This window comes from Carcharodon carcharias, chromosome 3 (assembly GCF_017639515.1).
Source record: "Carcharodon carcharias isolate sCarCar2 chromosome 3, sCarCar2.pri, whole genome shotgun sequence".
NCBI classification, from domain to species: domain Eukaryota; kingdom Metazoa; phylum Chordata; class Chondrichthyes; order Lamniformes; family Lamnidae; genus Carcharodon; species Carcharodon carcharias.
Genome location: NC_054469.1, coordinates 100,689,882 through 100,703,097, shown reverse-complemented (window position 1 = coordinate 100,703,097; position 13,216 = coordinate 100,689,882). Strand labels below are relative to the sequence as shown.

Below are 13,216 nucleotides of genomic sequence, written 5' to 3'. Positions count from 1 at the left end.
CTATTTTGCAGCCAATTTTGTATCCACGTTGCTACTGGCCCTTTCATTCCATGAAAAATAACTTTTCTTACAAGTTGTAGGTACTGTACCAAATGCCTTTTCAAAGTCCATGTACACCACATCAACAGCATTAACCTCATCAACCTTTTCTGTTACCTCTTCAAAATTCTCCAGCAAGTTAAACACAATTTCCTCTTTAGAAATCCATGCTGGCTGTTCCTTATCAGCCCATAATTTTCCACGTGACTACTAATTCTATCCCGAATAATAGTTTCTAGAAGCTTGCTCACCACTGAACTGACTGGTCTGTAATTGCTGGGCTTATCCTTACAATGTTTTTTGAACAAGGGTGTAACATTTGCAATTCTCCAGTCCTCTGCCACCACCCGAGTCTAGGGAAGACTGAAACACTGTGCAATTTCAACTCTCACTTCCTTCAATATCCTTGGATCCATCTCATCTGGTCCCGGTGCCTTGTCAACTTTAAGTACTGGCAGTCTATTCAGCATTTCCTCCTAATCAATTTTGAACCCTTCTAATGACAGAGCTTCCTTGACTGTCACCATGGCCTGGGTAACATCTTGGTAAAGACGGATGCAAAGTATTCATTTAATACCTCAGCCATGGCCCCTTTGTCCATGTGTAAATTCCCTTTAGGTCCCTAGTCGGCCATACTCCTCCTTTTACCACCTTTTTACTATTTATATGCCTATAGATGATTTTGGGATTCCCCTTTATGTTGGCTGCCAGTCTTTTCCCATAATCCCTCTTCGCTTCTCTAATATGTTTTTTCACCTCCCCTCTGAACCTTCTGTATTCATCTTGGTTCTCAATTGTATTTTCTACCTGACTCCTGTCATAAGCGCACTTTTTCTTCTTTATCTTAATTTCAATCTCCTTTTTCATCCAGGGAGCTCTGGATTTGTTTACCCTGCCTTTTCCTTTCGATGGAATATACCTTGACTGTGCCTGAACCAATTCTTTTTTAAAGGTAGCCCATTGTTGAGCTACAGTTTTTTCCTGCCAACCTTTTGTTCCAGTCTATTTGGCCCAGCTCCATTCTTGTCCCATCAAAGTTGCCTCTTGTCCAGTTAATGATTTTTATTCTGGATTGCCTATCATCCTTCTCTATCACCATCCTAAAACATACAATACAATGATCACTGTCTACTAACTGTACTCCCACTGACACTTGATCTACTTGGCCCACCTCATTCCAAAGAACCAGGTCCAACAGTGCGTCTTTTCTTGTTGGATTGGACACATATTGTTGTAGAAAATTCTTCTGAACACAATCTCCCCACTGTTTACACCACCACTGTTCCAGTCCATATTCGGATAATTAAAGTCCCCCATTATAACTACCCTATAATGCCTGCATCTCTCTATAATTTCCCTGCAGATTTGTTCTTCTATGTCCTTCTCTCTATTTGGCAGTCTATAGACTACACTGAGCATTGTAATTGCACCCTTTTTGTTCCTTAGCTCTAGCCAAATTGATTCTGTCCTTGAATCCTCTGGGACATCCTCTTTCTCCAGCACAGCAATGCTCTCCTTAACCAATAACACCCCCCCACCCCCCTTCCTATCACTTCTGAATACCTTGTACCAGGGAACATTTAACACCCAGTTCTGCCTTTCCCTGAGCCAGGAAGTTGTTGGAGGTCAATCATCTCAGTCCAGGGACATGGCTGCAGGTGTTCCTCAGGATAGTGTCCTAGGCCCAACCACCTTCAGCTGCTTCATCACTGATCTTCCCTCCATCATAGTGGGGATGTTCTTGGATGATTGCACAATCTTCAGCACCATTCACAACTCCTCAGACACTGAAACAGTCCATGACCATATGACCATATGCAGCAAGGCCTGGACAATATCCAGACTTTGGTTGATAAATAGCAAGTAACATTCGCACTACGCAAGTGCCTGGCAATGATTATCTCCAACAAGGGAGAATCTAACAAACTCCCCATGACATTCAATGGCATTATCACAGAATCACAGTGCAGTAGAGGCCCTTCGGCCCATTGAGTCTGCACCGACATTACCGTCACTGAATCCCCACCATCATCAACATGGGGGTTATCATTGACCAGAAATGGAACTGGACCAGCCATTTAAATACTGTGGCTATCAGAGCAAGTCAGAGGCTGGGAATCCTGCGATGAGTAACTCACCTCTTGATTCCCTAAAATCTGTTCACCATCTACAAGGCTGAAGTCAGAGGAGTATGATGGAAAATTCCACTTGCCTGGATGAGTGCAGCTCTAACAACATACAAGAAGCACGACACCATCCATGACAAAGCAGCCCACTTGATTGGCACCCCATCCACCACCTTAAACATGCACTACTTCCACCACCAATGCACAGTGCCAGCAGCGTATATCATCTATAAGGTGCACTGCAGCATCTCACCAAAGGTCCTTAGACAGCACCTTCCAAACCCACAACCTGTACCACCTAGAAGGACAAGGACAGCAGATGCATGGGATCACCATCACCTGCAAGTTTCCCTCCAAGTCTTGCACCATCTTAACTTGGAACTATATTGTCGTTCATTCACTGTTGCTGGGTCAAAATTTTGGAACTCCCTCCCTAACAACATTGTCGGTGTACTTGTACCACATGGACTGCGGCGGTTCAAGGCAGCTCACCATCACCTTCTCAAGGGCAATTAAGGATGGGCAATGAATGCTGGCTTAGCCAGCAGCACCCACATTCCATGAACAAAGAAAAACAATGGCATGTTAACAAGTTCAATTGCGCTTTAATGAGTTTTATTAAAAATGACAGATGGACTGCCGATGTTGGCACTCGCTCAATTGCCGTAGAATGGGAAACTGGCATGTTTATATCGAGTTTGCAACCCAAAATTATCATGTTTGTTTTGATGCATGTGCAAGACAGCAGCAGTCCCAATTTCCCCACACAAATCCACCCTTAGTTCCAAATATAGGCTCGTCTACAAAACTCCCCCAGTAGAGGCTTGCATCAGCTTCTCAGTGAAACCACTGATTAGCAACATGGTATTACCCATGTTCTAAGCACAAATAAAAATAACTCCCACAGAAGGCTCTCTTGGATTTTTCTGAAGGCCTATCCAGTAACTTTTGGTTTGTTCTTATTTTAGAGTAAATGTGTTATGAGATCCCACTCCCCATTAAGGTGACATTATTAAATTTGTCTTATTTTAATAGTGAAGTTTGAGTACACTGAAAAGTGCCTTACTACCCACCTCATGATTTTACATTGTTAATTTTTAAAGCAATTTATTTGAAATGTCCATACCAGAATGACAAAAGTTTACGGCTGAATTATAACACTGTATTTGAAATTGTAGTTTACATGTGCAAAATAAATACAACCAGTAATTACCTGAAGGAATGAAGACAATATTGATTCCAAATATAGTGTGAGTCAACCATGTGTAAAGCCCATAGAAAGCAGCCATCTTGAGGGAAGCATCAAATACACCCCTGGAGAGGATACAAATAAATTGCAAGTCACTAATTTTATATATGGCAATGCTAATTGTATGCTAAGATAATGTACAACTGAAGCCATACATGAGCCTCTATTGTAAAACATCTGAAGAATTGAAAGCTGTATTTCATACATTTCTAAACCAGTTTTCAAAAATAACTATACCATACAAAAAGATTAAACTTACCAAATACAAATTAAAATTTCCCTAGTAGTTGACCATAAAAATTAAGGCTTTCTTGGTTGGGTCATTCTCATCAGAGGAACTGAGTAGGATAGAACCACAGCTAAAATGGCTTCTGCTGAACTATCCACAGCCAATCAATTGTCAAGTAATATTGAACTATTGACAGCTCTTTTTCACATTTATCTACTTGATCTTCAAATATGCTTTTGTTTCCTATCTACTATCTTTTTGTAGCAAAGCAACTATTGGTAAATTTACTGATTGGAGCCTTAAGATGTGTACAATCCACTGAAACTGTGTCCATCATTGTTGAAATTGCTTGATTTGAAGTCTCTCAGTATAGGTATATGAGGGTCATTTTGGAGTCCTTCAGCAGTTTCATTTGCATATATGTTAGCTAACTTTCCAGACAATAGAGGATGGACCATGACAGCTCCCATGCAAAATTGCATCCTTCAAACAAAACATTGAAGAAGTTTGAGTGATGATGTGATTTAGTTCCTGTTTCCTTCCTTATTGGTGGTAAACATTCTGCCCTGATAAATTACTTTTAAATTCAGGTATAACTTTCCCTTCTCAGACAAGATAAATATGTGGTAGATTTACTTTATTTTGTATAGGGCAAATGAGCAGTCGTTCAATCAACCTTCTGCAGATGCTCAAAGCTTTTCAAAAAACAGTATCATCCTCCATTCATTAAATTAGTAAAACTAAAGTTGCTCATTGTTGTTTGTCTTTGATACTTCCACACATTTATTGGCAAAATCTGTGTGAACACCGAGGTGCATGTTTGTCCAGATTGAGAGCAAGGAGCAAATTAAGACATGTTCTGATGTATGAACTCCTGTTTTCTGGTGATGCAGCTTTTGTGGTGAATTCAGCTGTAGGCCAGCAGTCAATTGTAACTACCTTCTTAATTGCTGCAGAGAATTTTGCAGTCATGATAGCCTTGACAATGACACAAGGCAGTCAGTCTGAAGCAGCACTACAACTAAACAATAACACTGAACTGAGAAATGAGATAAATTCTGTGGTCAAAGATCTCAAGTGAAATGAAACTTGATGAGATATGACATTTGGAAAGCTTCATGCAAGACCCTGGAAAAGTCCCAAACTCTCAACTGCCACACGACTAAGAACCTACAGTGCCTGCACACTATGAAGACTGCTATATGCTGCTGAAACTTACATACTAAAAGCAGGAACGCAGATTGAACTTATTTCATATACACTGCTTGAGAAAGATTATTGGGATCCATTGGCAAGAAATAGACCCCAGTACAGAAGTACTGCAGCTTTCTAACTCAAAGTGTCATGGCAATGCTCAAGCAATGATAGGCCACGTCGCTAAAATAGATAATGGTTGCCTGCCAAAAGATGCACTTTATGGAGAGGTTAATAGTGCCCGTAGACCCAAAACTAAGATAGTTTTGCAAGCAAGACATCATTTCATGCCAGATTGATTTCAATAACTGGAACTGTCTGCATGTGACTGAAGCATTTGACGTCAAAATCTCCACTCTGGATCACAGAAATTTGAAGTCCTAAATCTTCAGATTGCCACAGAAAAGTGTCATCATAGAAGGAACATGTAGCAGTAGCCTCCTACATCAGCAAATGATTACCTATGATGTCCCCAATGCAACTGACAATGCCTTGCTCAAAGAAGGCTGTACTCCCAGCTGAAGACTCATAACAGATGAGCATGTGAATCATCAACAACGATGCAAAGCCTAACACCATGACCAATCCCTATCTGGAATATTCAGTTAAATTACAAGCTTCATCACAAAACAGGATGAAAATTGTAAGGGGAAAATTTGCATATTTTTAAAAATCTCATTTGTGAATTCTACAGCATAAAATCTGAAAATTGAACATTGAAAATGATATTTATCTTAAAATGCATTAGCCATAGAATGAAAGTATAGTCCATCTATCATAGGTAACACAAGTAACAGAACAAGGAATTAGGGGGTCAGGGAGGAAAGAGAACTAAGAAAGGCCCATCTTAAGAAACCACACAAAATCCCCCCCTGTTAAATCCTAGACATAAAGTACAGGGCTGGAAAAGATTCTACAATCCATCTGACCACTCAAAAACTAACAGCTCTTAATCATTTGCTCCTTCAAATAATTGCCTCCTAACTTTGGAAAATGTTTTCACACAATCTGGCTCCACTGTTTCCTTAGGTGTTATGCCATGTTCCACATGGTCACCAATAGTTCTGTAAAGTAGTTAAAACCTAGATTCTAGATGGCCCATCCCTTTTTTCCAGGAACCATGACCATTGTGCAATCTCATTGAAGCACCTTTGCTTCAATCAAGTTGCAGAACCTAATTTTCCTTTCAAGAGAGGAAGGGGTAATATTCTGAGATATTTTTGAAAAAGATTGAAAAGGTGTAGAATAAATATATACCATTATAAAGATTATTTATTCACAACATTCTGAAATGTGAAGGAAAGTTAAAAAGAAAAGAAAATTGACGAGGACATATTGGCCCAAACACAATGGTAAATAAAAAGAGATTACAAGCCCAACAGAAAGATATAGAAATGCGTAAGGAGGGTATGGTGAGAGAATCTCAAAAAAAATTTAAAACAACAGCACAAATTCAGCAAAAAACATTTTTCAATGTGAGGAGGGAATAGTGTGGAGAAGTGGAATTTGACAGAGACGCTTAAGTACTTTGCTTTGGTGTTTGCAAAAGAGAAGGCTAAAGTGAGAGTGAAGGCAAATGTTAAATTGGGTAGAAGTGACAGATATAATAAAATAGAAGTATTAGTTCAAGTAAAAGAAGACAAAGTGCAATAATTCTGAGAACCAAGTGGTGCAAGGTGAAACTGATATGATAGGGAAATGTGCAAATGAATTCATTGTCAGTAAATGTGAGATGGTACATTATGGTAAAAAATATAAAATTATGAACTATACTTTGAAATGGGGAAAGTTGGGTGATATGGAAGGGCAGAAGGATCGAGAAGTTCAGGTTCATATAACATGAAAGGTATCACATCACGTGGATAAATCCATAAAAAGTTAATGGAATACTGGGGTTTATGGCAAGAGGTACAGGATATAAAAATCAAGATTTAATAATGAATTCTCATGAAAATAAGGTGCCAATTGGAAAAACGTGTGCAGTTTTGGGCTCAACATTCTAAGAAAGATGTTGGGGCAACAGAGAGGATACAGCAGTAGGTATGAGAAAATATAAGTACACCAAAAGATTTGAAAAATTGAGTCTGTGTTCAACAACAACATAGTAGTTATATAGTGCCTAATGTAATAAAAGTCTCGAGATGTTTCACAGAAGCATTATAAAGCAAAATTTGACACCAAGCCACATAAGATGATATTAGGGCTGGTGGCTAAAAGCTTAGTCAAAACGGTGGGGAATTGAGAAACTCTTGAAGAAGGAAAGAGAGGTAGAGCAGCGGAAAGTTTAGGGAGGGAATCTAGAGTTGAGGGGTTAGGCAGCTGAAAGCATGGCCAACAGTTAAAATCAGAGATGATCAACAGGCTAGCATGAGATAAGAAAGCCTGCCAAACCAGGTAAAAGGGCAGGAAACGCCATGCCGGCAGTCATTTTAAAATACCTGTGTTGTGGCATGAAAACCCAGCATAGACGCAAGGACTGCCTAGCAGGGGGCACGGAATGCTTCCAGTGTGGCAAAACTGGATATTTCTGCAAATTCAACTATTTTAATCAAAGTCAAAGACAAAAGAGCATTTATGAAACATGTTCCATCCAAAAACTGTAAAGTACGTCAGTTACAGATGTGCCGAACCCCAAACAGAAAAGAGAAAGTAACTTACCTTATCGTGAATAAGAGATGGGGCCCCGGGGGTTTAGGAACTACATAAGAACATAAGAACTAGGAGCAGGAGTAGGCAATTCAGCCCCTCAAGCCTGCCCCGCCATTCAATATGATCATTGCTGATCTCATTTTGACCTCAACTCCAATTTGCCGCCCTCTCCCGTTTCAACCCTTTCAACCCGTTACTAATTAAAAATCTGTCTATCTCCTCCTTAGATTTATTCAGTGTCCCACTATCCACTGCACTCTGGAGGTAGTGAATTCCACAGATTCATGACCCTTTGAGAAAAGTAATTCCTCCTCATCTCTAATTTAAATCTACCATCCCTTAGCCTAAAACTATGGCCTCTCATTCTAGAATGCCCCAGAAGGGGAAACATCTGCTCCACGTTTACTTTGTCTATCCCCTTTAGCATCTTATATACCTCAATTAGATCTCCTCTCATCCTTCTAAACTCTAGCAAGTGTAGGCCTAAACAGCTCAATCTCTCCTCATAAGACAAGCCCCACATCTCTGGATTCAATCTAGTGAACCTCCTCTGAACCGCCTACAGTGCAACTACATCCTTCCTCAAGTAAGGGAATCAAATCTGTGTGCAGTACTCCAGGTGCGGTCTCACCAATGCCTTGTACAGTTGCAACAACACTTCCCTATTTTTATACTCTATTCCTTTAACAATAAATGCCAAAATTCCATTTGCCTTCCTTATTACCTGCTGTACCTGCATACTAGCTTTCAGCGATTCATGCACAAGGACACCGAGATCCCTTTGCATTGAAGCATTCTGAAGTTTCTCTCCTTTTAAATAATAAATCGCCTTTTCGTTCTTCCGAAAAAAATGGATAATCTCACACTTATTCACGTTAAACTCCATCTGCCAAATTTTGGCCCATTCACCTGTCCATATCCATTTGTAAATTTCATATTTCTTCATTGCAACTTACTTCCCCACCTATTTTGATGTCATCTGCAAATTTAGCTGTAGTACCTTCTATCCCTGAATCCAAGTCATTAATGTAGATTGTAAGTAGTTGGGGTCCAAGGACCGAACCCTGTGGCACCCCACTAGTTACAAGTTGCCATCCAGAAAAAGACCCATTTATCCTGACTCTCTGCTTTCTGTTGGTTAGCCAATCCTCTATCCAAGCTAATATATTACCCCTAACTCCGTGTGATCTTATCTTGTGTATTAATCTTTTGTACGGCACCTTACCAAAGGCCTTCTGGAAGTCCAGATATACTACATTTACAGGATCCCCATTATCCACTTTGCTTGTCACATCTTCAAAGAACTCTAGCAAATTAGTCAAACATGATTTACTCTTCATAAAACCATGCTGACTCTGATGGATTGCATTTTGACTTTCCAAATGCCCCATTACTACTTCCTTAATAATGGATTCCAACAATTTCACAGTTACCAAAAGACTCTGCGCATTGTCGCACACGTGCAGTTGGCCTGTTTTCTCATGTTTAGGCCGATAAATGGCCCTACGCACATGCACAGTTGTTTTTTTTTTCAGGTTTGGGAGTTAGCTGTGTGCATGCACAGAAGGGGAGAGGAAGAAGAAGAAAGTGAAACAGCACAAAAAGGTCAGGTGACCTTTTACATCTTCACAGAAGAGTATCATTCCACAGAAAGTTCCAGAAGAGGCAGGGCAGGAGCTACATGGAGCAGGTCCCAAAGAAAAGGAGAAAGTCCCAAAACTAGGAAGACAGTCAAGTCAAGGGACAAGAATAGGAATCTGAAACAGGTCCTGTCAAGTGGAATTGAAAGTAAGCAGAAGTAAAGACTCTGAATTAAAGAGACCAAGTGGCAGTGGGCAGATGTAAAGCAGAATGGACTTGAGAGAATCCAGAAGATCTGAGAGGCAGTCAAAGGTTGGTGACTCCTTCATACAGACTTTCGAGCAGTGGTGTTTTGCTTGGCCTGGTTGAATGTCTGAGAGACTATGTGTGGAAGGTGAAACTTAAATGCATGAAGAGATCCAGGGGAAGGAACATCGGAGGGAGGACTTAAAACCGAGGAGGTGGATCCTTGATTAAGATGTCAGAGAGAAAGCGTTGTTTGGAAGAGACTTCGAAGGCGAGTTCTTCGAATGTGGTGATTGGAAGTCCTTGTGAGAAAGATACGGTTCCAGTGAGACCAGTTGGCTTATGGTAACGATAAGCATCGGGGGCCAGGGGTTGATGAAAAATTTATAGAAACTTGGTTTTGGAGTGTGGTGTGTCCGGCCACAGTTTGCCTATAAGTTTGCATGAACTGTATACTTACTGTGAGTATTGGAGCTTCAGATAGATTTTGTAACTTTTGTTATCGTTACAAATTTGTATATATCTGTAAAGGTATATTTGGGGTGCAGGTTTCTAAGCAAAAAAAAGTTGGAGTCTATCAAGCCAGGTCTCACTCTGGGACCTGACTTGTCCAGCATTAACATCAGCTGGGATTGTAACAAATTGGGGGTTCACCTTGGACATCATAATAAGGTGGGATCTCTGGTGGGATTGGAAATCCTTGAATATTGGTAGGATCTGTGAATCTTTAAGTAAACAAGTACATGGAGGTACTGGGCATAGGAACAGGATTTGCTGTGAAGTATATTACATGGGTTGGAATTCAAAAATGGCTTTGACTTTTGCTAAGACTTTTCTGGGAGTAGTAGATGTAACAGTAGATTACTTAAAACCCTTGACTAAAGCTAAACTGAGAGAATTAGCAGATAAATTGACGGTAGAAATAAAAGCAGGATTTCATTAGAACGATATGATGAAAGTAATTACGCAGCATTCAGAATTAAAGGAGGAGACATCTGAAACTGGTGTCTCACAGCTTGAGGTAGCAAGAGTTCAGTTGCAAATGAAGCAGCTTGAGATAGAAAAAGAAAGAGAGATGAAGAAATTTGAATTGGAAGAAAAAGAGTAAGGGAAATGAAAAACCTTGAATTAGAAAGAAAGGAAAAAGAAAATGCAGAAGAAATGGAAATGAAAAAGCTTGAAATGGAAAAACAGGAGAAAGAAAAAGAAAGATTGAAAGAAATGGAAGTGCAAAAGCTTGAGCTTGAGTTTCAAAGAGAGAAAGAAATCAGACAACATGCCTTGGCTTGAAAAATGTTTAAAATAAAGGAAGAGATAATAGTTCAGAGGATGATTCTGATTCTCCTGAGGAATTTGATGTAACTAAGAATCTTCGTTTAGTACTTAAATTTTCAGAGGATGGAGTTGAAAGATATTTCACCCAATTTGAAAAGATAGCTATGAGTTGAAGTGGCCAAAAGATGCTTGGACTTTAATACCATAAAGTGTCCTGTGGCTATGAATGTGTATACTAGTTTGTCAGATGAGCAGTCTGCAGACTATGAAATGATTAAAAAGGCAAGACTAAATGCTTATGAGCTTGCCCCTGAAGTGTATCATTTAAAGTTGAAGACCATAAGAAAGAAACCTAATCAGGAATTTGTAGAATTGCAAGGGAAAAAACTGCTATGGGATCATTGGTTTCGGTCACTGAAATTAGAAAAAACTTTTGAGAACGGGAGGGAAATTATGATTATGGGAGAATTCCGAAATAGCATTCTGATGACTATTAAGGTTAATTTAGATGAGCAGCAAGTATTAAAGATACGAGAGGCAGCAATTTTGGCTGATAACTATGATATCTCACACAGACAGTTACGTGGAAGGAAATGCTCTTATGCGAATCAACAGGAGTATTGGAAGAATTGAAAGTCTGATGATGGAAAAGGTAATGGTTCTAGTGAGATAACAGAAAAACTCCAAAATAATACAGGAGAAAGGCTAGAATCTAAAAGTGATGTAAAGAAACCGTAATAAATCCATTGTAATAAACCTGGACATACTAAAGATAATTACTAGAAACTAAATGGGAGACCTATTGCAGTAATAGGAATGCCTAAGGAATCCTTAGGAAAGGCCGCACCAGGAAAAGAAATGGTTATTAAAACTGTAGCAGTGGTACAGGTAAAACGTGTTCCGTCAGAACCTACAGGAAAGGGAGACATAGCTCAGGACAGTCCAGAGAATTTGTCTTTCATTACTACTAAAGACAGTCAGGCTGCTGGAGATTCTGGATGTTTTGACTCAGGGAAAAGAGTTTCCTTACTCCTCCAACAAAATAAGTAAACAAATTAAAATTTTGAGAGATACTGAGGCAGATCAGTCCTTGATGGCGACTGATGATACATTTTGTGTTCCAGACAGTTTTATGAAGGAAAAAGTATTAATAACGGGTGTCAACGGAGTTTCTTTATGTAAGTCAATTTATGAAGTGACTTTGTAAACAGATTTTTTACGGTAAGAATTATTCTTAGATCACCTATTGAAGGGGTAGATTTTATTCTAGGTAATGATTTGGCTAGCAGAGACAGTAATGGGATCACAACTGTATTGCAGCAAGCGTTTGATCATGCTGATCTTAACCAACACCTAAATATTACTGTGGCCAAAAATGAGGCACTTATTGTCGATAACAAGCAATTGAAGGAGAACTTGATCAATGTGGAGAACCAACTTCCACGCACAAAAGAAAAGTTTGCTAAGGGAAAGCGAGGATTGGTAAGAACAATTGAGTATCAGTCACAGAAAGTAAAACATTTGACTGAGGACTTGAAATGCCTAAATGATAAATTTGTAGAAGTAAGTTTGATAAAGGTCGATCTTGAGATACAACTTCACGCATCAGTAATCTTTATGAAGTATCGTGAAAAATGCCTTCAACAGGAAAAGGAATTACTGGTGAATCAGAACAGTTGGTTGAATGCAGAGTTTAAAACCAAAATTAGCAAACTGTTAGACTTTGTTGTGAAAAGAGCAATGAGGTTCTTGAACCTCGATACAATCTGGAAAAAATGAAAGAGAAGTGTGGTATAGAGTGTCACAGTTTCTAAGTCATTCCTGTGGAAAAAAAACTCCGTACCGAATTGTGACAGTTAAGCAAAGAACAGATCCAAGTAACATTACTGATGTATCAACCTTAGTAATGGGCAGCGTGGAAGTAACTGAAGTGCCGGCAGAATTGGAAATTAAGAATTGTCAATGAAAAGGACTGAAATTGCAAAATCATCTGGAAGGATCAATGACCACAGACATTGATTTACAGGTGCTTGCCAGTGCTAACAAGATTCAACAGGTGGAAATCAGGTCAATGGACAGTTTACAAAAGACCATTCAAAACCAGCAGAGGAATGGAATGATATTGTTCGTGAACTATGTAAAAGAATTGAAAGAATAGAATGAACCATAAAACTCCATAGGGAGGAAGTGATTGACATTGTTCAAAGAGAACTGAAAAAGACCCATTTGAAGAAAGATTGGGAGAAACAACAAGATCATAAAATGTTCAAAGATTAAACCAAACAGCAGTATGAAATCCTCTTGTGTGGATTTCAAACATCTCAATAACAGCCAATGAACCATTATCCATCAGACATCAAATTATAGGTTCCAGGTAGCACAGACCCTCCAATCAAAGACAGGATTATTGCTCCTCTTAGTTATAAGGGGCAACAGATTGTTGATTCTCTCTATTTTATTCACAATTAATGCACATCTTCATTGAGTGCCGATGTTGGCATAATTCTAGGAATCCTAGAAAAAGCAGGTGATGCTCATCATTTGAATGACTCTCCCTGTCTTTCATGCAACAACCTTTAACCTTTTGTTTCAAGAAGGTGGAAACTCAGCCTTCAGAAGCTGAGGGAG

At 39.3% G+C, this 13,216-nt stretch overlaps 1 protein-coding gene across 5 annotated transcripts in view; it reads right to left on the bottom strand.

Annotated features, from left to right (window-relative positions):
- The window catches only part of tmem245 (transmembrane protein 245), a 211,362-nt gene that overhangs the window by 34,489 nt on the left and 163,657 nt on the right, over positions 1-13,216 (bottom strand). For all 5 annotated transcript variants that reach the window (XR_005942605.1, XM_041183861.1, XM_041183864.1 and 2 more), the window contains one exon: positions 3,379-3,479. Coding sequence is in view for 4 of the 5 variants with exons in the window: in XM_041183861.1 (XP_041039795.1) it covers positions 3,379-3,479 (101 nt within the window). In the remaining variant the exon portion in view is untranslated. The remainder of the gene's footprint in view (positions 1-3,378; positions 3,480-13,216) is intronic.